Source organism: Loxodonta africana, chromosome X, assembly GCF_030014295.1.
Source record: "Loxodonta africana isolate mLoxAfr1 chromosome X, mLoxAfr1.hap2, whole genome shotgun sequence".
Lineage (NCBI taxonomy): Eukaryota > Metazoa > Chordata > Mammalia > Proboscidea > Elephantidae > Loxodonta > Loxodonta africana.
Genome location: NC_087369.1, coordinates 175,436,315 through 175,457,452, shown reverse-complemented (window position 1 = coordinate 175,457,452; position 21,138 = coordinate 175,436,315). Strand labels below are relative to the sequence as shown.

The following is a 21,138-nucleotide window of genomic DNA, read 5'->3' as shown; positions in this document are numbered from 1 at the left end:
CCCTCTCTGATGTCATTAAGTCCTGTGCTCATCTTCAAAAAGAAACAGTCTCTTTTGTGCTTTAGGTGAAAGTTTACACAGCAAATTAGATTCCCATTCAAAATTCATGCACAGATTGTTCCGTGACATGGGTTACAATCCCTGCAATGTGTGAGCACTCTCCCCATTCCCATCCCGCGTGCCCCCTTTCCATCCATCCAGTCTCTCCGCCCCGCCCCTCCTTGCCTTCTCAGCTTTGCTTTTGGGTAAAAATGTCGACCCTTTGGTCTCCCATAGTTGATTGTTTAAAGGAACACATTGTTCACGGGTGCTATTGTTTATTTTATAGGCCAATCTATTATTTGGCTGAAAGGTGACCTCTGGGGCCTGAATTCATCTTAAAAGTTTTACCTCATTCCTTACATTGGTAAAGTTCCTATCCAATCTGAACGCTCCAATGCTTAGTAAGATTTGCTCTTTCCAGCAGCCTTTCCCCTATCACTGCATTTATACCTTTCCTGTCCACTTGGAATTCTTGCTGTTCAATTTCTTCGGATGTCTCTCTGAAGGTTTTCCCACACTCGGCACAGTCGTAGGGGCTGTGCCGCTCATGGAGTCTCTGATGTTTAAGAGCACCGAACTCTGACCAAAAGCCTCCCAGCAGCCACTGCCCCATTGGGTTTCTCTAGGCCACACAGTCTCCGCTGTTCGTTAAGGCCGCGCTTCTCTCCGGTGTCAGTTCTTTGAGCTCTAACAAGCACTGCACTTGGCTTAGCAGCTTTTCCACATCCTCTCTCTATGATGAGTTTTCTGGTGCTTCGTGAGGTGAGAGCCCACACCGAGGCCACTCAGAGGGCCTCTCTGTGCTCGGACTCTTCTGGTGCTGGGTGAGGGAGGAGCCTCATTTGGGACCTCTGCCCTCCAGAACTGTGAGGTAAAAAATGGGTGTGGTTTTAAGCCACTCAGGTGTTGTTGTTGTTTGGTGCCTTCCAGTCGGTTCCGACTCATAGCGACCCTATGCCCAACAGAAAGAAACACTGCCCGGTCCTGCGCCATCCTCACATTGTTGCTATGCTTGAGCCCATTGTTGCAGCCACTGTGTCACTCCATCTCACTGAGGATCTTCCTCTTTTTCCCTGACCTTCTACTTTACCAAGCACGATGTCCTTCTCCAGGGACTGGTCCCTCCTGATAACATGCTCAAAGTATGTGAGACATAGTCTCACCATCCTTGCCTCTAAGGACCATTCTGGTTGTACTTCTTCCAAGACAGATTTGTTCGTTCTTTTGGCGGTCCGTGGTAATATTCAGTATTCTTCCCCGACACCACAATTCAAAGGCGTCAACTCTTCTTCGGTCTTCCTTATTCATTGTCCAGCTTTCACATGCATATGATGCGATTGAAAATACCATGGCTTGGGTCAGGCGCACCTTAGTCTTCACGGTGATGTCTTTGCTCTTCAACACTTTGAAGAGGTCCTTTGCAGCAGATTTGCCCAATGCAATGCGTCTTTTGATTTCTTGACTGCTGCTTCCATGGCTGTTGATTGTCGATCCAAGGAAAACGAAATCCTTGACAACTTCGATCTTTTCTCCGTTTATCATGATGTTGCTCATTGGTCCAGTTGTGAGGATTTTTGTTTTCTTTATGTTGAGGTGCAGTCCATACTGAAGGCTGTGGTCTTTGATCTTCATCAGTAAGTGCTTCAAGTCCTCTTCACTTTCAGCAAGCAAGGTTGTGTCATCTGCATAACGCAGGTTGTTAATGAGTCTTCCTCCAATCCTGATGCCCTGTTCTTCTTCATATAGTCCAGCTTCTTGTATTTTTTGTTCAGCATACCGATTGAATAGGTATGGTGAAAGAATACAACCCTGATGCACACCTTTCCTGACTTTAAACCAATCAGTATCCCCTTGTTCTGTCTGAACAACTGCCTCTTGATCTATGTAAAGGTTCCTCATGAACACGACTAAGTGTTCCGGAATTCCCATTCTTCACAATGTTATTCATACTTTGTTGTGATCCACACAGTCGAATGCCTTTGCATAGTCAATAAAACACAGGTAAACATCCTTCTGGTATTCTCTGCTGTCAGCAATGATATCCCTGGTTCCACGTCCTCTTCTGAATCCGCCTTGAATTTCTAGCAGTTCCCTGTGGATACACTGCTGCAGCCACTTTTGAATGGTCTTCACCAAAATTTTGCTTGCATGTGATATTAATGCTATTGTTCAATAAATTCCGCATTCAGTTCGGTCACCTTTCTTGGGAGTAGGCATGACTGTGGATCTCTTCTAGTTGGTTGGCCAGGTAGCTGTCTTGCAAATTTCTTGGCATAGAGGAGTGAGCACTTTTATGACTAAATCCTTTTGTTCAAACATCTCAATTGATATTCTGTCAATTCCTGGAGCCTTGCTTTTTGCCAGTGCCTTCAGTGCGGCTTGGACTTCTTCCTTCAGTACCATCGGTTCCTGGTCATAAGCTATCTTCTGAAATGGCTGAACGTCGACCGATTCTTTTCTGTATTGTGACTCTGTGTATTCCTTCCATCTTCTTTTGATGCTTCCTGCGTCGTTTAGTATTTTCTCAGTAGAATCCTTCAGTATTGCAACGCGAGGTTCGAGTTTTTTCTTCAGCTCTTTCAGCTTGAGAAATGCTGAGCGCTTTCTTCCCTTTTGGTTTTCTATCTCCAGGTCTTTGCACATGTCATCATACTACTTTACTTTGTCTTCTCGAGCTGCCCTTAGCTACCCGACGTTCAAGAGCAAGTTTCAGAGTCTCTTCTGACATCCATTTTGGGTCCTTTATTTCTCTCCTGCCTTTTAAATGACCTCTTGCTTTCTTCATGGATGATGGCCCTGATGTCATCCCACAACTCATCTGGTCTTCGGTCATTAGTGTTCAATGCGTCAAATGTATTCTTGAGATGGTCTCTAAATTCGGGTGGGATATACTCAAGGTCATACTTTGGCTCTCTTCAACTTGTTCTAATTTTCTTCAGTTTCAACTTGAACTTTCATATGAGTAATTGATGGTCTGGTCCACAGTCAGCACCTGGCCTTATTTCTGACTGATGATATCGAGCTTTTCCATCGTCTCCTCCACAGATGTAGTCAGTTTGATTTCTGTGTGTTCCATCTGGTGAGGTCCACGTGTATAGTTGCGGTTTATGTTGGTGAAAGAAGGTATTTGCCATGAAGAAGTCGTTGGTCTTGCAAAATTCTATCATTCGCTCTCCGGCATTGTTTCTTTCACCAAGGCCATATTTTCCAACTACCGATCCTTCTTCTTTGTTTCCAACTTTCACATTCCACTCACCAGTGGTTATCAATGCATCCTGATGCCATGTTCGATCAATTTTAGACTGCAGGAGCTGACAAAAATCTTCTATTTCTTCATCTTTGGCCTTAGGGGTTGGTGTGTAAATTTGAATAATAGTCATATCAACTGGTCTTCCTTGTAGGTGTACGGATGTTATCCTATCACTGACAGCGTTGTACCTGAGGATAGATCTTGAAATGTTCTTTTTGACGAGGAATGCAACACCATCCCTCTCCAAGGTGTCATTCCTGGTATAGTAGACCATATGATTGTCCGATTCAAAATGACCAGTCCAGCCCATTTCAGCTCACTGATGCCTATGATGTTTATGTGTTCCATTTCATTTTTGACAATTTCCAATTTTCCTAGGTTCATATTTTGTAGATTTCCTGTTCCGATTATTAATGTGTGCTTGCATCTGTTTCTTCTCCTTCTGAATCATGCCACCTCCGAAAATGAAGGTCCCAAAAGCTTGAGTCGATCCATGTCATTAAGGTTGACTCTACAATTTGGAAGGCCCTCTTTAAAATAATACACAGTCAAGCATGAAAAGGAAAAGGTATTTATTTGGAATGACTGGAAAATAGGTAACGACCGAAAAAGATGACAACATATTATCTATATAAACATATATTTTACAGAGAGACCACGTAGGGAGTTGTGCATCCTGAAGGATGATGGAGCAGAAGTTCGAGGTGAAAGAGAGGATGCCTTTTATTGTGAACAAAACAAACACCTGATTTGTGTAGATTTTACAAAAACACGTGGTCATGTGAACACATAATCCGCGAGCGGCACTTGACTCCCTCTAGAAGGGAAATGCAGTCAGGTGCATGTAAGGCTTTAGCATTACGAGAACTCCAGCAGAATCCACTTCCAACCACACAGCAGTACACATATAGAGCATCCTGAGGGAGCTTGGAGCCTGTGCTTATTTGCTAAAGCGGAGCCTCTTCTGGTTTTAGTGAGTGGTAGGATAACTGGGAATTTCTCTTTTAGAGGAGCGGTTTCTGAATTCGTGGGCCAGTTCTGGGGACAGGCACGCGATCACCCCCTGAGTTCCACAGTTACAGGGGATGGCCCAACCTTCCTCACTCACTTCATCTCATCATTTGCCCGCCTCAAGTTCTCTCTCTCCTGATGGACACACGATAATCTTTCACTAAAGTTACTTCTTAAACAGAGGCGTGCCATCAGAACCACCAGGAGGTTTCTGTTTTCATGAACTTGAGCCGCAATGCTCTCACACAATGGGTGTCATCTCGGACACAGGAACGGCGGTGGGTGGCAGATTTACTTAGTCACCTCAGCCTCCCTTCAGCAGGAGCTGGCAGCCTCCGCAGTAACGCCCCTACTATCCAACTGTAACCCCTTCTCCTAACACACACACAGAGACACACACACACTCACTGACACACTCACTCTCACAAACTGACATTGATAGCAGACACCTTACTACGTGGTGGCTGCTCCATCCCTTCAGTCTGTAGATATCCTTGTGAAATGTTTCCGCCCCCAGGAAAGGAGAGCGAATCCCAGCTGTCATAGAAACCAGACAGAATGCCATGGAAACATTCTCCTTGGCTGTTTGCTTCCTATGGAAACCAGGAAGTCCAGATGCATACTCAGGGGCAGCGCAGGGACTGCTTTCAGTCTCTTACTCCCTCCCAGTCTAATGAATGAATGAATAAATAAGTGAATGAAATATCAGAGACGAGACCCCAAGTTCCCCACGGGGGAGGCGCTGGGGGCAGGGCAGCCTTTCACACACTGGGTTACAGAGGACGTAAGGGGGGTGGGGGATTTAACAGGCTCCTTCCTCCCTTGTTTTGACACACGCAGACTGGGGATCCAGTTGCTGTTCTGGACCACCTCTCAGCACACCGTAACACATCAAGTGACTCAACCCAAGGACCCGTGGTCACTTTGAAATGGCATGCAGAGGAGGAAAGGTGTGAGGATAAAGCGCCTGGATGTCAGAGGCAGGCAAAGCAGAAGCTCAGGCTCTTCCAGGGTCAGAGGACCCTGGGTCTACCTTTGGGCAGATCAGATGGGAATAAACAGGGTTGTGTGGAGGGAACGGCCAGAGCGCACCCCGTGGCCTGGAACTGTACTGAGGGGAAGGTGAGCCTCTCACACTGCCAATCTCTGCTCCCCAGACGCTGCTGAAAGCACACTGCCCTTGAGGATGCTCAGAGATAGGTCTCTTCCGTGCGAGTCCAGAGTTCAGAAACCAAGGTTCGGTTACATTGGCGAGGACCCCACGCCCTTATCATCGGGATACACCAGCACCTGCGTGCGGTTTCTGCCACACAGTCATTCGCTTTGCAGACACAGAGGGACACTGTGGCTCAGCTCTTCCTCCCACGCAGGAGCTCAGACGTGACCCTTCCAGAGCAGTCCCGGGCACTTCCGTGCTGGGAAACAGGCCCCCGGGACGGAGGCGCACAGTTCTGATTTCCAAGGTTTCCAGGTTCCCGTCGCCTGAGCCCTCCCGCCATGACTGACTTCAGCCGCCCTGCACATGAGGTCACTGAACACCATCTGGGGAGTGACGCTTGGAGGGAGTCAGGTGTCACGCAGGGACACGAGGCAGCTCCAGCACACCACGGACCTGGGGGCTCTAGAGCAAGACACAGCCATCCCATTCCACATGCGGTCCACACAGATGTATACCTGCGTGCGCCCTGCAGGATGGCTCGACAGGTTCTGTGTGTGGAGGGAAGGGAGAGAGACACGCAGACCCACAGCACAGCCCACGTACTTTCTCAGGAAGGACCAGTGGTGGGGGGTTCCCACGGTCAATGTGTTCAAACCAGCCACTGTCAGAAGGACAGACGTGGGGTGGCTTCTCGGCTTTGCTCACTCACCAGCTGTCTCACTTTCTGCGTGTTGCTGAACCTCTGCTTCCTACTGTCTGTTTTTGTTGGAGTGAGAACGTCTCTACCCTCGAAGGCTGATGAAGGGTCACAAAGGATAAGTGGACGTCAGCAGCTCTCAAAGGGTCGGTTCAGGGACTCTGGGGATTGGCCCCTGTGAACTAGTCTGCATATCAGAAAGGCAGAAAAAAACGTGGGATCTCTTTCCCCTTGTGATTGGGGGATTGGTGTCCTTGCAACCCCTTATATAATAACCCATGATTGTTTGGGGATGTAGCAAATATTACCCTCACATCAGGGGTATTACGATGCATGTGTGACTCAAACTACTGCAGGTATTACGTGTCGTGATGCTCGAATTGCTAGATAGTTGACGATCGAGAGCCCCTTCTAGGAGCCTGCTGTGTTCTTGTGACACAGCTCCACCGTAGTTCTATGCTTCCGGGTACAGGAGGGCATTCCAGGCTCATCTCGGACATATACTGCTGCCCCAGGCCTGGAACCAGCCATTAAGCCAGGAAGCGCTGGTTTCTTGTAGAGACCATAGTTTGGGCCCCAAGGGTCCTCCCTTGGCTTTACTTCTTGGCCTTTTCAGTGGACAGAGCTAGGCAGTAACATTTCTTATTTATTTATTTATTTGTTTTGAGAATTCATAATAACAATTGCAGTTTCTGCTGAGAGAGATCACACTGATATTTCATGATTTCGTGCTGCTATTCCCATCCAAATCCTTTCTTTTTACTTTTGTATCTCTTTTATTTTACACCGAGAATCTTGATGTCTAATGATATTAACATGATTGCTTATCCTCCCCCGTTCTCCCTCTGTGTATATGTTATACTTCAAAATAACAAGACCAGTATTACTACTAGCAATATGATTCCTGAATATAATTCAAGATGTCTCGTGGTTCTTCTTATCCTGAGGCTCTATCCCATTAGGGATACACAGTCCAATGGTTATGCTTTAAAGTCATTTGAAAAAGGTCTGCTCTGCATGGCTAAGCCACTAATGACATCTAACCAAAAAAAAAAAAAAAAACAACCAAACCCGCTGCCATCGAGTCGATTACGACTCACAGCGCCCCATAGGACAGAGGAGAACTGCCCCACAGGGTTTCCAAGGAGCACCAGGTGGATTCAAACTGCCGACCTTTTGGTGAGCAGCCGTAGCTCTCAACCGCTGCGCCACCAGGGTTTCCAAGGACATCTGACTACATCCATTCCTTTCACTTTAATTTTTAGAGCTGGCTTTTAGGTTTAATTTTCTTTTATACTTCACAAAACATGTACTGGTTTCAAAACCAAAACTGTAAAATAAAGCACTTCCATTCTTGTACTCTCCACCCTGGTCTCTCCCTCCCCCACTGGTAACCACTTCTATTTGTTTCAGTCCATCTTTTTGGTGAAAAAGAATAAGCAACACACACACACACTCCTCCGCATTTCTTGGAGACAGAATAGCACTATACATTATAGCTCTACGCCTTTCTTTTTTCACATAATGGTGTCCTCTACAGATGGCTTCACACTCGTCAACAGAGATCTCTATCGACTATGGTTTATTCGACCAGTTCCCCGTTGAGGAGCATTTAGGTTGTTGCCAGTCTGTTGCTAACACAGAAGCTAACAAATAACTCACTGTGAATAGCCTTGTACATTCATCACTTCGTGTTTTGCTGGTGCATCTTTGAGACAGTCCTCCAAATTAGATTATTGGACCAAGGGGTTCATGAACGTATCATTTTGCTGACTGCTGCCCAACTCCCTTCCGCTGGACTTGTGCCATACTGCATCTGCACTGACAATATATGAGTCTGCCTACGTCCCCTGCCCCAACCAAAGGAATTTCACGTTGACAGGCACTGTGCCAGGCTGATAGGTGAAAACCAGCATCTGCAGGGGTGGCTGGCCTCATTGCTCTTCTTTTTCGTGGTTTTGCTGCCTGTTCTTTTCCTAAATGGAACTCACAATCAACTTGTCTAGCTACAGAAAAGGAAGAACAACAACAACAAAAAAACCTCATGGCATTTTTTTATCATGATGGTACGAAATTTATGAATTTACTTAGGGAAAACTGACTCTCTACGAAGTTGAGCTTTCACGTCCGAGAACCTAGTCCCTCTTTCCCTTTATTCACAAATCTACTTTTGTGCCTTTCAGTGTGATTTATACTTGTACTTATATAGATTTTGGATATTTCTTATTCAATTTATGCCTAGTTTATTTCTGCCATTGTTCATGGGATCTTCTATTGTATCTTCCAACTGATTATCATTATACATAGGCTTTTCGCTTCTGTATATTCATTTTTCTACCTGTTACTTTACTAATTTCTCTCAATGTTTATTATAATGGGGCTTCCACTAATCCGTTCTGATTTTTATTTTGAAATTTACTTTCTCGTGTCTAATTACAGTGGCCAGTTCCTCCATTTCACATTATTAAAGAGTTAGGCATCTCTTTCTCGTTTCCAATGTTAGTAGGAATGTCTCTAGTCAGTGTCTCCCCATTAAGCAAGGCATTGGCTTCGGGGCTGAGGTTTGTAGATTTCATTACGTTAAGGTAGTTTAGCTGGCTAAATTATTCCTCAAAAGTCACTAAGTACAGCACTAACAAAATCCAAGTCTGAGAAAAAAAATTACCTGTTCTATAGAGGGTGTACTGCTTAAAACCAACTTCCACTGATCAGAGTCTTCAGACCAAAGAGAAGAAGTTGGGGGTCAGGCAGAAAGTGCGCATGCCTCTTAATTTTACTACATTCACATTATATTTGCTAACAAATATATTAGCAATAGATCCAGCTGGAGTCTTGAAGTTAAAAATTCCTTTTTCTGGGCCAGGACGCAGTATAATAAAATGAAGGAGTACTTAACTGAGTCAAGGAAAATTAAACAGAGATTTAAAAAACCTGGTGATGCTCATTCTAGTACACAGTATAGCGAGTGGCCTGTTTGAATTTGCCTGTCACTGAATAACAAACCAACCCAAGTATTAGTGACTTGAAAAAGCAACAATTTCTCCCAATTCTGGGAGTCACGACTGCGGAGAGAGCTAAGCTGGCCAGTTCCTGCGCTCTGCCTGGTCGTGGCTGGAGTCCCTCAGGCTCCCACGTGCAGCTGGTGGCTCTTTGGTTATTTTAACGATTTTTAGCAGTGCGATTTACTCTAGAACACAAAATTAAGTTGCTTCTGAGTTTTCTAAGTCGATAAAATACTTGTCCTTTGAATCGTTACTTTTGTCAGAATCTTCTCTGAAAATTAAGGAGTATGTCTACAGAAAGAAGCACAGAGAAAATCGATTTCGTTTATATCTTTATTGTATTTTTCATAAGGAAGAACAATGTAACCTTCCGTACTCGTGCTTTCTACCTTTTGGGACTGATACAGATTCTCTAAGGCCAAAACCTAAAATTAAATCATCTTGACTCTTAAAAGTTAAATAACAGCGCAAGGGAGGAAAAGTCACCGTTGCTACCAAAGGGCTGAAAGCTCCATACGCATGACTTTGAAACTGCTGCTACTCAGATAACGATTCAGGCTTTGTCTGGTGGTTAACAGAAAGGGAGTCTTGTGCTCAACAAACAAGGTAACGACCAACAAGATGCAGTAATTTAAAGTAGAATGTTTACACCACCGTAAGGTGGCTTCACCTAGCGAATATTAGAACTGCGTCATGTTACTATTCTAGCTCTTTCTTCAAAGGGTCATCAGAAGAACAGGGATCGAAGAGTCTTTCGGACAATCGCCATCTCTTGCCACTGCTGTTACACGAAAGGACAGATGACATCTTTAACATTTTGATAAGTGTTATGCATATCTCAGCAAATAAAACATTTCAATGCTTACATTAATTCTTACTGTGCAAATTTAAATATACACTACTTACAGATTCCACTAAAATTTTGTTCTGCAGCGAAGCCATGTCTTTTCTAAGTTCGCTCTGTGCTTGAGTAAGAATGTCTTCATGATTCTTCTCCATGTCCTCGACGTTCTAAAACCAAAAAGTCTGGTTCGGTCATCTCAGCTTCTAAACTTGCATGATTAAATTGCAAATGTATGAACTTTTTAATTTTCAAAAGATGCTTCCTGTTTTATTCCAAATAAAAATATTCCAAGCAATACAGAAAGGCCAAAATACCCACTAGCACAATAGAAAAGATGTCAGACTGAGTCAAATATTGTTACGGGAGGTTCAACACTAGTATACTTTGCTTGAAACAATGGGCTAATGAACTGTTAAGGTCAAGACGGAGCAAAGAGAAAGACTGAGGTTCCCTATCAATAAATACGGTAACTGTGAAACTCTCTAAGAAGCTTTCTAAAGCCACTTAGTATGACTGACAGTCAACGTAACGTGATCTCATTGGAGGAAAAAAGCGATCTGTAACGGGAGCTTTTCAAGTTACGAAAAATATAAATTATGTTTTCAATCTTTACTCCTCACCCAACAAATGGTGATCTCGTGCCTACTGTGTAAGAAGTACTGTCACCGTGTTAAGCGCTGTGCAGCAACTATAAAACGAATGATACACCATCTCATCCTCACTCCAGGGAGAAGGAGAAACACATCAGCAAAAATACCACCAACATTTGATAACAAATAGGTGTGGAAACAAAACTTGCTGTATCTACACAGTGGAAAACGAGATTAGTTCCCAGTTACTCAGCAAAAGACTAAGATTTCCACAGGGGAAGGAAGAGGAGTTAAGTGTCATCGGAGGAGGGCATAGTCAACCTCATGGAAGCACATGGTGCATTAGGTCAGTTAAACCAATTCAGCTGGAGGGGTGGGAGGAGAGAAAGGATGCAGGAAATGACCTTCCAAAAGGGCGTCATGTTATTTGGGGACTTGAACACCTAAGATTTTAGAACAGGAAGCTACTGAGAGTTTTCCAGGAGAGAAGGGAAATGTTTCAGCAAGGTAACACTGCAGGCCTCTCTCTGAGGGACGGACTAGAGAAGAGAGAAATCCGATGGAAGAGTTTTAACAGCACACAAAGGACGGATGAGGTCCTGAACTGGGGCAGCAGAAGTGGGGATTCAAAGAAAGAAAGAAAGGAAAGAACCATTGCAGAGGTAAAAATATCTGGATGGGAAAGATCAGGAAGTGGAGGGGCCAAAGACAACACTAAACTGCCTGCCCTGAGTGGTTAACACTTAGAAGAAACCATTTGTAAAATTTATCAGACTTTGACACAGATGAATAAATTGTTCTCAGGGGGCATGAGAGCAAGGCAACAAGCTCTCTACTCTGAAAGGCTTTAAAAAAACAAAAAACTCATGTAACACACACACGTATATGTGTATATGTGTGTGTATATATATTTATAGACATTAAAAGAATGTTGATATTAAATCTATTTAATGGGTTTTCTTAAACTATCCCAACTAGCTTTCAAGAGTGACACTTTAACATGTTTTTGAGCATGGTTACGCAAAATAACCTCCCATCAAAGAAAGAAGGCGTCTATGTAGAGGTCCCACTGATGCCTGCCCAAGCGTGTGCCTGCACGAACAACAAGTCAGTGTCACCGACCACGTTTTGCTAATGTAATGAGAAATCTAGTACATATTTCTCAATTCAGAAACTTTTGATCCTCCGCTGGCTTTTTCATCCTGTTTTATATGTCTGGGCCATCTCTGAACGACCCCACAAAACCATTAATGAATCCTAAAAGCCAAAACCATTTGGTGCTACGTAAAATCAGGAACAAGTCAAAACGGAAAGCGCTTAAGAATTTTAAATGCGTAAAAAATGTTTTCTCAACCCACCTGGAGCAAAGGCAAAGGAAGAACACCAAGGTCACACGACAACCAAGAACCCAAGAGACAGAAAGGGCCACATGAACCAGAGACCTACATTAACCTGAGACCAGAAGAACTAGTTGGTGCCTGGCCACAATCGATGTCTGCCCTGTCAGGGAGCACAACAGACAACTCCTGAGGGAGCAGGAGACCAATGGGATACAGACCCCAAATTCTCATGAAAAGACCATACCTAATGGTATGACTGCGACTAGAGGAATCCCAGAGACAATGCTCCCCAGAACTTCTGATGGCACAGGACAGGAACCATCCCCGAAGACAAATCATCAGGCATGAAAAGGACTGGTCAGTGGGGAGGAAAGAGATGCTGATGAAGAGTGAGCTAATTAAATCAGGTGGACACTGGAGAGTGTGTTGGCAACTCTTGACTGGAGGGGGGATGGGAAGATAGAGAGAGAGGGAAGATGGCAAAATTGGCACGAAACGAGAGACTGAAAGGGCTGACTCAATAGGGGGAGAGCAAGTGGGAGAAGGGAGTAAGATGTATGTAAACCTACATGTGACAGACTGATGGGACTGTGAATGTTCACTTGAAGCTTAATAAAAATTAATCAAAAAAAATGTTTTCTCCCATAAATTCCAAAGGAAAAAAGCATCTTCTCCTTCCACACACACATTATGTTTTATAAGAATGTATTGTGTTACCAAGGACAACAGACCTTCACGAATTGCTCATAAAGAGTTTTGACAGCTTTCAGTGTCTGGTTCTGAAGAATTCTAGTTTGTTGTAAAATCCTTTGTTGCTGTTGAATCATAACCTACAAATATACATATATATATATACAAACAAAGAAGTCGTGATAAAAATATAGGTAAAATTGAGCAATGAATAATTCTACACTAAGTTTAAAAACATTAAAATCACTGCTTCTAACATTTGGAATTCTGTTTCCCCAACCCACTCTGAGGAAATTAGTTCATGCCTTCTCTTCAGTCCTCAAAGGCAGCAACATCTCCTCCACAGTCTTTACATTTAACTGGTGACCGTACTTATTTCACTAAACAGAAGCCATCCAAAGAGGACTGCCAGTCTCCTATCACCGCGCCTACCACCCACCTATACCCATCAGCACTCATATACTCTACCGTCTCCCCGTTTTTATGGAGGAACAATCCTGGCTTGCCAAAACCGACTTCTTCTCCTGCCCACTAGATCGATCCCATCCACTCTCAAGAATATTGCTCAGCAATTGTCCTCCCACCACCCCCCTCCAAACTTTCACTTTTCTCCCTCTAGATCATGACCATCAGCATACAAACATCTTGCTATTTTCTCCAGTCAAAACCCACGTGTATTCCTTTTCTCCCCAGCTACCACCCCATTGCTTCCTGTGCCGTTCTCTCTTATACTCACTGGCCTTTTCCACCCACCGTGCCACCAAACCCTCGTTCCTTAATGACACCAACGCCCCGCACGCTGCCAAATCCACCTTACTTGGCCTGTCAGCAGCATACGACAGAGCTGATCCCGCTCCTGAATCCAGGCCCACATAGCCAGTGGCCTACTCAACATGCCTCCTTGGGTGATTCCCGTGCACCTCAATTTTAACTTTTCCAAACCTGAGCTGACTGACAAAGCCCCCCGCCACACACACACACCAAGTTTTTTTTTTTTTTGATGTGAACAATAGCTTCGCTGTGGAGGTAAAAGGTGTGTGATAAATTCACAAACAATTCAAGAGTGAAAGAGAAGGCTAGTTAATGTAGCTATACAGTATATGGGTGGGACTGACTTCCATCCCCCATAGGGATGGGCAGGTAGCCCAGGTCTGGCCATCAACAGTGCACCATGCCCTGGCCCACCGTGACTGGTTCAGGGATGGGCAAATGATCCAAGGCAGATCAGTGAGAATTCTCCCGAGGGCCTTTCTGACAGAGCTATTGAGTAAGACTGTCTCAGCCCACTGGGGTTGCTACACTGTTCGTAATCTAGGATCCCAAGAGGCTATCTCGCATACCACACTGAGAGAGCCTGCTAAGGGGTGGAGACAGAGCCCAGGTGACACTGCATGAGCCACCTTTGCCCACCCCATCCAGCTGTGCCTGCAGCTAAACTCCCCCTGCAATTCTTTCTGTAAATCAATACATTCCTGTTTGGTACTTTAGCAAATTTCTGTCACTTGGAACTGCAAGAATCCCAACCAATACAGGATGGTATTTCCTTATGGAGTCCCCTGGGATCTCAGCTAACGTGCTTGGCTGCAAACCAAAAGCTTGGAGGTTCCAGTCCACCCAGAGGCGCCTCGGAAGAAAGGCCTGGTGATCTACATCCCCAAAAATCAGACACTGAGAACCCTGTGGAGCACAGTTCTACTCTGACACACATGGGCTCGACACGAGTCGGGCTCAGCTTGATGGCAACTCTTCCTTTTTTTTTTTTTATCTGCTTCCACTTCCCTGCTTTATAGTTATCGGGGCAAAACACGCAGCCAGCAGTGACTAGTGGAACTGAGCTCCGTTCTGTGGATCTACTACAAGCCTAGGCTCTCCATTCATTCCTACTTGCGACTGAGCTACCATAGATTACGTATGAAGCCAAGCGTGATACCGACAGTTAGTTTTACTTCTCGTTCCTCAGCTTTCTTCATATCTATATCCCACTGCTGAAACAAAGCCAGAAACTGCTGAGAGTATTCATGAGTAAGCTTCTGCCTGTAAAACACAACAAGGAGCACTGTCATATTTCATGCCAATGTGAAAAAAATAAACACGTTCAAAGCAAAGTTGACATAACTTATACTACAAAAGAAGAAGGGAACAGCAGCAGCTTAAATCTTCTGACAGGAAACCGAGATGGAAAATCAGTGATTTATGGATTCCAAACATTTTTTTTTAACAGGATAAGTGAGAAGCTATTTCGTACACTTTAGCTCTTCAAAACGAAGAGAGTTTTAGAGTACATGTAATTTTTCCAGAAACATTAATTTTGTCTCCAAGCAGTTTAATTTTCACTCTCTTTTACTGAGTAACATATAAGTTCTGGTATGATAAATAGACCCAATTATGGAAGATTTCCAAACATGAATATTTCACTTAGCTTTTTCTCCCCACTTTGGCATAAGAAGCTGTACAAAAGAATATATAACCCAATTCAGCTAAACCATACAAATTATTTATAAGATTGTCCTTTTACCACATTGTTGAACACAGCGAACACTCACAAGACTAAGAGTGTATGGCATTTACCTTTTATTCAGTTTGCATATTTCTAGAATGAATACAAGTTCCTTTTATAGTAAGAACTCTAAATTGTCCTTCGAAAGGGAGGGGAGATAATATTTATCGACTTCTAGGAAATACGCCCAATTCTATGAAAGAATGAGGTTATAAGCCTAAAGAACTTATTTGCTTTGAGAACAATCGAGTCAGGTACATTTTCACTAGAGACTCCAATAAGCAGAGGATAACTGTATATTTCTTAAGTCATCTGCATCCATAAATACCAAGAAATGATACAAGTGTCGCAGCTCTAAAAAACCAACAGCCTTACCATTGCTCTTTTTGGGTTTTCCAAACATGCTCAATTTTCTCGTTACTACTTTTGACAGAAGCATTGGTATTCATTTCAAATCTTCTTCTCTTTGCAGTAAGAGTTTTTTGAATGTCAGCTATGTTGAAAATAAATATTCATTTATATTTAACGTTAAAATCTTTTAGTTTCCACATATTCAAATCAATATGGGTAGTTTTCGGTCAGCAATAATAGAAAGACATTGATAATTTTAAAAACAGGCATCATTTAAATAAAAAAAAAGGTTGTTCCTCTCCTCCCGCCCCATTTTTTTCTGTTAACACTTTTAGTTACTGTTTTCAAATTCTAATATTTCTAATATAAGATCATTTTTTTAATTTAGGGGTGGTAAACCCCAAAACCCCAGTGCTGTCAAGTCGATTTCGACTCATAGCAACGCCATAGGGTTCCCAAGGCTGTAAATCTTTACGGAAGCAGACTGCCACATCTTTTCTCCTGCGGGGCCGCTGCTGGGTTTCAACCACCAACCTTCCTGTTAGCAGTGGAACGCTTTAAGCATTGTGCCACCAGGGCTCCTAGAGATGGTAAAAAGGAGCTAAAAATTAAAACATTTTCTATTATCCAGAATGTGCGTAAAGGGTCACAAGGACAGACTTAGCTTCCTAATGAGTAAAAAGGTATAAAGGATTTATTTTTCTAAATTGATACAATATCCCCCAATTCAAAGGACACATTTAAATGGAATACTGTTAGAAGTCATTATATAACCAAAAGCTGAACCCACTGCCATCCAGTTGATTCCGACTGATAGCAACCGGCATGGACTGAACTGTGTCCCCAAAAAACATGCGTCAACTTGGTAGGATCCGCCATCTGGTGATCTGATGCAATTATCCTATCTTCCCCCATTTTGCCTGTCGTAAATCCTGATCTCTATGTGCTCCAGAGGCAGGATTAGCGTGGGATGTGTCTTGAGTCACCACCTTTACTCAAGCCACGCCCTCGCTTGAGTCACACCTTTTATCTTACAAGAGGTAACAGGAGAGACGGGGACCTGCCTACCACCAAGGAAGAAGAGCCGGGAGTGGAGCTCGTCCTTTAAACCTGGGGTCCCTGCACTGAGAACCTCCTAGACCCAGGGGAAGACTGATGCCAAGACACTTCGTACATCTCCAAGGAACACTGGGCCACAGATGTTGAAAGGAGACAAGGACCTTCCTTCCCCCAGGACAACAGAGAGAGAAAGTCTTTCCCTACAGCTACTGCCCTGAATTTGGACTTCTAGCCTCCTAAACTGTGGGAGAATAAATTTCTGTTTGTTAAAGCCATTCCCTTGTGGTATTTCTGTTATAGCTGCACTAGATGGCTAAGACAGCAACCCTGTAGGACAGAGTAGAACTGCCCCAAGTAGAACTACTCCAAGGCTGTAAATCTTTACGGAAGCAGACTGCCACATATTTCTCCCAGGGAGAAGCCGGTGGGTTCGAAGCGCCGACCTTTCGGTTAGCAGCCGCGTGCTTAACCACCGCACCACCAGGCCCTTCCCGTATATAAAACACACAAAATTATTCTATTAAAAAGTTCCCCAAGCAGGATAAACAATTAAATAAAAGAATATGATTTTAAAGAATCGAGTCAGTGATCCTTTTAAATGTATTTTCTCTGAAAGAAACAGAGGCCATAGAGAGAAAAATTCTACTTTAAGTAATTAAAGTCATTCAAGAACTCTTTTTAAGTACTTCTGTGGAGCTCTTTATATGACATTTTTACCTGTAAGTGTTTCACTTCATACAATGTTTTAATACTTCAAACAAAGCTTTGCTGAGCATATGATTTTTGCCCCCCGCTCCTCTGTCATCATTGGAAACCCTGGTGGCGTAGTGGTTAAGAGCTACGGCTGCTAACCGGAAGGCCGGCAGTTGGAATCCACCGGGCAATCCTTGGAAGCCCGATGGGGGAGTTCTACTCTGTCCTTTAGGGTCGCTATAGGTCGGAATCGACTCTATGGCAGCGGGGTTGGGTGTTTTTTTGTTTTCACCTCTATCATTGGCAGTTATTTTTCAGTAACCATGAAGGTGCTGCGCTGTCATATAAAATATTAGAGCACTATTTCATACGTGAAGCATCCATCTATATAGAGTCCACTGAATCACATTTCCTATTCTCCAAGTTACGTGATTTAAAACAATTTTGTTTAACTGCCAGTATCTCTTAAGAAAAAACTTACCTTTAAATCTTTCCAACATATCCTGTACTTCGGCCCTGTGAAGAAATTACATGAACAATTTGTAAGGAAGGGCACAAAAAATGGCATGCTCGTTTGGGAAGAAATGTCTCACACCAACTGTTTCACATATGATATTTGCTACATAAACCAAAGTCGACTTTTCTTTAAGTACCCGACCCGATGGGCAAATATTGCTTGAACACATTACCCCAGCTCTTCCTCAACTGATCCTGCAGATGGTCTTTTTCTTCCATCCTTATCAGTTACTGGACTCTTTCCTTCATTGAAATGAAAAACAGTTTTAAATTAAGTATGTTCTACGAGTTAATTTTCAATGGCGGCATATATACATTTTGGAGGCTTTTGGGCTTTTGGCCAACAAAAGGTTTTAAAGTAAATAAAAAAGAAAAAGAGTAAAGTGTGCCCTATGCGCCACACTTGCCAAGATGTTAGTTAGGGACACTGTACCTTCCTCCTTCCCGTCCAGCTCAGAACCACTCAGATCTTTTTTATCTTCCGTGCCAGAGGCTTCTCTATCCTGATCCTTCACCACGCGTCTCCCAGGTCTCCCCGTTCCCTTTCTTCCAGTGGGTGCCATAATTAGATTCTGTTTGCTGACTTAAAAAACAGATCCCTTAAACTTCCCGAGTTCAAACACGCCATTTAAACAAATGGGTAGCTTTGCACATCAGAGGTCTCTCACAAGGGTCGCCTCGGTTAAATAACAAGGTTTGCAGTCTCCTCATTTCTATTATTGGACCAGGAGGTGACAAAGGTGACAATGACAGGGTCAACCCTGAGTCCACACTGGGACGTGTGGGTTTCGGTCCTGCCTCTGCCAGATTCTAGCAGGCTAAATGGGGCAGATCCCTGTCACAGAGGGACAACGTGACAGCTGGGGGGCCACCCGCAGAGCAGGCCGGACAGAAGTCTGAAGCAACGGACACATAAAATAAAGACTTGCTGCCACTTGGCTTTGGAGAGCGAACGTCCACACAGGCCACCATGACATCTCCAGGGGACAAACGTAGGGCCCTTGGTCACCTGTCATGGTCCCTGAGGGGACAAAGCTTCCCCGTCATCCCCCCTTACCTGTCCTCCCTCCTCAACCCTCGCCTGTCCTCCTTCCCCTTCCCCTGCACCAGTTTTCCTTCCTCTTCCCCCCTCTTCCTTCCTCCCTCCCTCCCTTACTCCTCTCACAAGTCCTCCCTCCTCACTCCCCCTCCACTGTCCTCCCTCCCCCTCCCCTCGCCTGTCCTCCCTCCCCATCCCCTCAATTTTCTTCCCTCTCCTCCACCTGTCCTCCCTCCACTCCTGGCCTCCCTCCCTTACCCCCTCACCAGTTTGCCCTCCTCTCTCCCCCTCCCCTGTTCTCTCCCCCCACTCCTGTCATCCACTCCTGTCCCCCATCCCTCATTCTTCCTCCCTCCCCCTCCCCTCGCCTGTCCTCCCTCCCCATCCCCTCACCTGTCCTCCCTCTCCTCCACCTGTTCTCCCTCTCCTCCACCTGTCCTCCCTCCCTTACCCCCTCACCAGTTTGCCCTCCTCTCTCCCCCTCCCCTCTCCTCCCTCCCCCACACCTGTCCTCCCTCCTCCCCTCACCTGTCATCCACTCCTGTCCCCCATCCCTCATCCTCCCTCCCTTCCCACTCACCCATCCTCCCTTCTCCCCCCTCCCCTATCCTGCCTCCCCACCCCCTCACCTGTCCTCCTCCCCTCTCACCCGCCCTCCCTCCCCTGCCCTACCTCCCCTCTCAACTGTCCTCCCCCCTCCCTCCTCTCCCATCATCCGGCCCCTCCCCTCTCAGGCGTCCTCCCTCCCAGACCTTCCATGCCCCACTGACTCCCATCACCCTAGGCCCTCAGAGAGGCCCACCCCACCACCCCCTCCTTCCGCCTTCCACTCAGTGGCCGGATCAGGCCCCGGCGAACAGTCACCTCACCGGGCACAGGTGACTTGGGGGGGTGTCTCGCACTGAACACACGCCCCTCGTCAACCTGATGAACCCGATGGCCACCGCAGACCCGCGGAGATCCCAGCCGCCCCACACTGCCCGCCCCTCACCTGAGGTAAAGGCTGTAGCGGCAACACTCCCAGAGCGAGGCAGCTGGCCACCGGGAAGCTCCTCTGAGGCACTTCCGGAGGGGGCGGAGCAAGCCAGCCTTGCCTGAGCGGGCGCAGCGCTGATTGGCCAGCACAGCGCGCATGCGTGAGGTGGGGGGGGCCTCGGCGGAGCCCCGCCCCCTGGCGGAAACAGACCTGCAGGCTGGTGCCAAGTTCTTAATAGTTAACATGTTGCTTTCCAATTTCTTCCTTTAACTTGTAAGTTGCAAATCACAAACATAGGGGAGTTAATGAAACATAACTCCTTTTCCCCCGCCCCGCCCCTCGCAACCACTAATAAACTTTGGTCTGTGTACCTTTGCCTTTTCTTGTCCTTTTTTTTTTTTTTTAAATTTTTATTAAGCTTCAAGTGAACATTTACCATTCCAATCAGTCTGTCACATGTAGGTTTACATACATCTTACTCCCTTCTCCCACTTGCTCTCCCCCTATTGAGTCAGCCCTTACAGTCTCTCGTTTCGTGCCAATTTTACCTTCTTCCCTCTCTCTCTATCTTCCCATCCCCCCTCCAGTCAAGAGTTGCCAACACACTCTCCCGTGTCCACCTGATTTAATTAGCTCACTCTTCATCAGCATCTCTCTCCCCCCCACTGACCAGTCCTCTTCATGCCTGATGATTTGTCTTCGGGGTTGGTTCCTGACCTGTGCCATCAGAAGTTCTGGGGAGCATTGTCTCTGGGATTCCTCTAGTCGCAATCATACCATTAGGTGTGGTCTTTTAATGAGAATTTGGGGTCTGTATCCCATTGGTCTCCTGCTCCCTCAGGAGTTGTCTCTTGTGCTCCCTGACAGGGCAGACATCGATTGTGGCCGGGCACCAACTTGTTCTTCTGGTCTCAGGATATTGTAGGTCTCTGGTTCAAGTGGCCCTTTCTGTCTCTTGGGTTCTTAGTTGTCGTGTTACCTTGGTGTTCTTCCTTTGCCTTTGCTCCCGGTGGGTTGAGACCAATTAATGTATTTTAGATGGCTGCTTGTTGGCATTTAGGACCCCAGGTGCCACAATTCAAAGTGGGATGCAGAGTGTTTTCATAATAGAATTGTTTTGCCCATTGATTTAGAAGTCCTCTCAAACCAAGTTCCCCAGACCCCAGCCCCTGCTTCGCTATCCTTTGAAGCTTTCATTTTATCTCGGAAACCTCTTTACTTTTAATCCTGTCCAATTAGGCTGACCTTCCTTGTTTTGAGTGTTGTCTTTCCCTTCACCCAAAGCAGTTCCCATCTACAGATTGATCAATAAAAAGCCCTCTCCCTCCCTCCCTCCCTCCCTCCCCCCTTTGTAACCACAAAAGTATGTGTTCTTTTCCGTT

The 21,138-nt window shown here is 45.2% G+C and overlaps 1 protein-coding gene across 1 annotated transcript; it reads right to left on the bottom strand.

Moving 5' to 3' along the window:
• Positions 1–9,301: 9,301 nt before the first annotated feature.
• Positions 9,302–19,914, bottom strand: LOC135228958 (synaptonemal complex protein 3-like). Its single transcript, XM_064278499.1, has 9 exons — positions 19,772–19,914; positions 18,175–18,320; positions 17,915–17,984; positions 17,707–17,741; positions 15,498–15,615; positions 14,560–14,659; positions 12,667–12,765; positions 10,068–10,172; positions 9,302–9,942 (listed from the first exon to the last, which is right to left on the bottom strand). The coding sequence occupies exons 1-9, from the start codon at positions 19,912–19,914 to the stop codon at positions 9,889–9,891; spliced, it is 870 nt and encodes a 289-aa protein (XP_064134569.1). The 3' UTR covers positions 9,302–9,888.
• Between the last annotated feature and the right edge of the window lie 1,224 nt (positions 19,915–21,138).

Bases quoted from the DNA above. Each gene is read 5' to 3' on its own strand.
- LOC135228958 (XM_064278499.1), bottom strand. From the start codon at position 19,914: ATGCGCGCTGTGCTGGCCAATCAGCGCTGCGCCCGCTCAGGCAAGGCT. The intron at 18,321-19,771 runs GTGAGGGGCGGG...TTTTTAAGTCAG, and splicing joins CGCTACAGCCTTTACCTCAG to CAAACAGAATCTAATTATGG. The intron at 12,766-14,559 runs GTCGGTATCACG...GTATATTTGTAG, and splicing joins AACGAGAAGTAAAACTAACT to GTTATGATTCAACAGCAACA.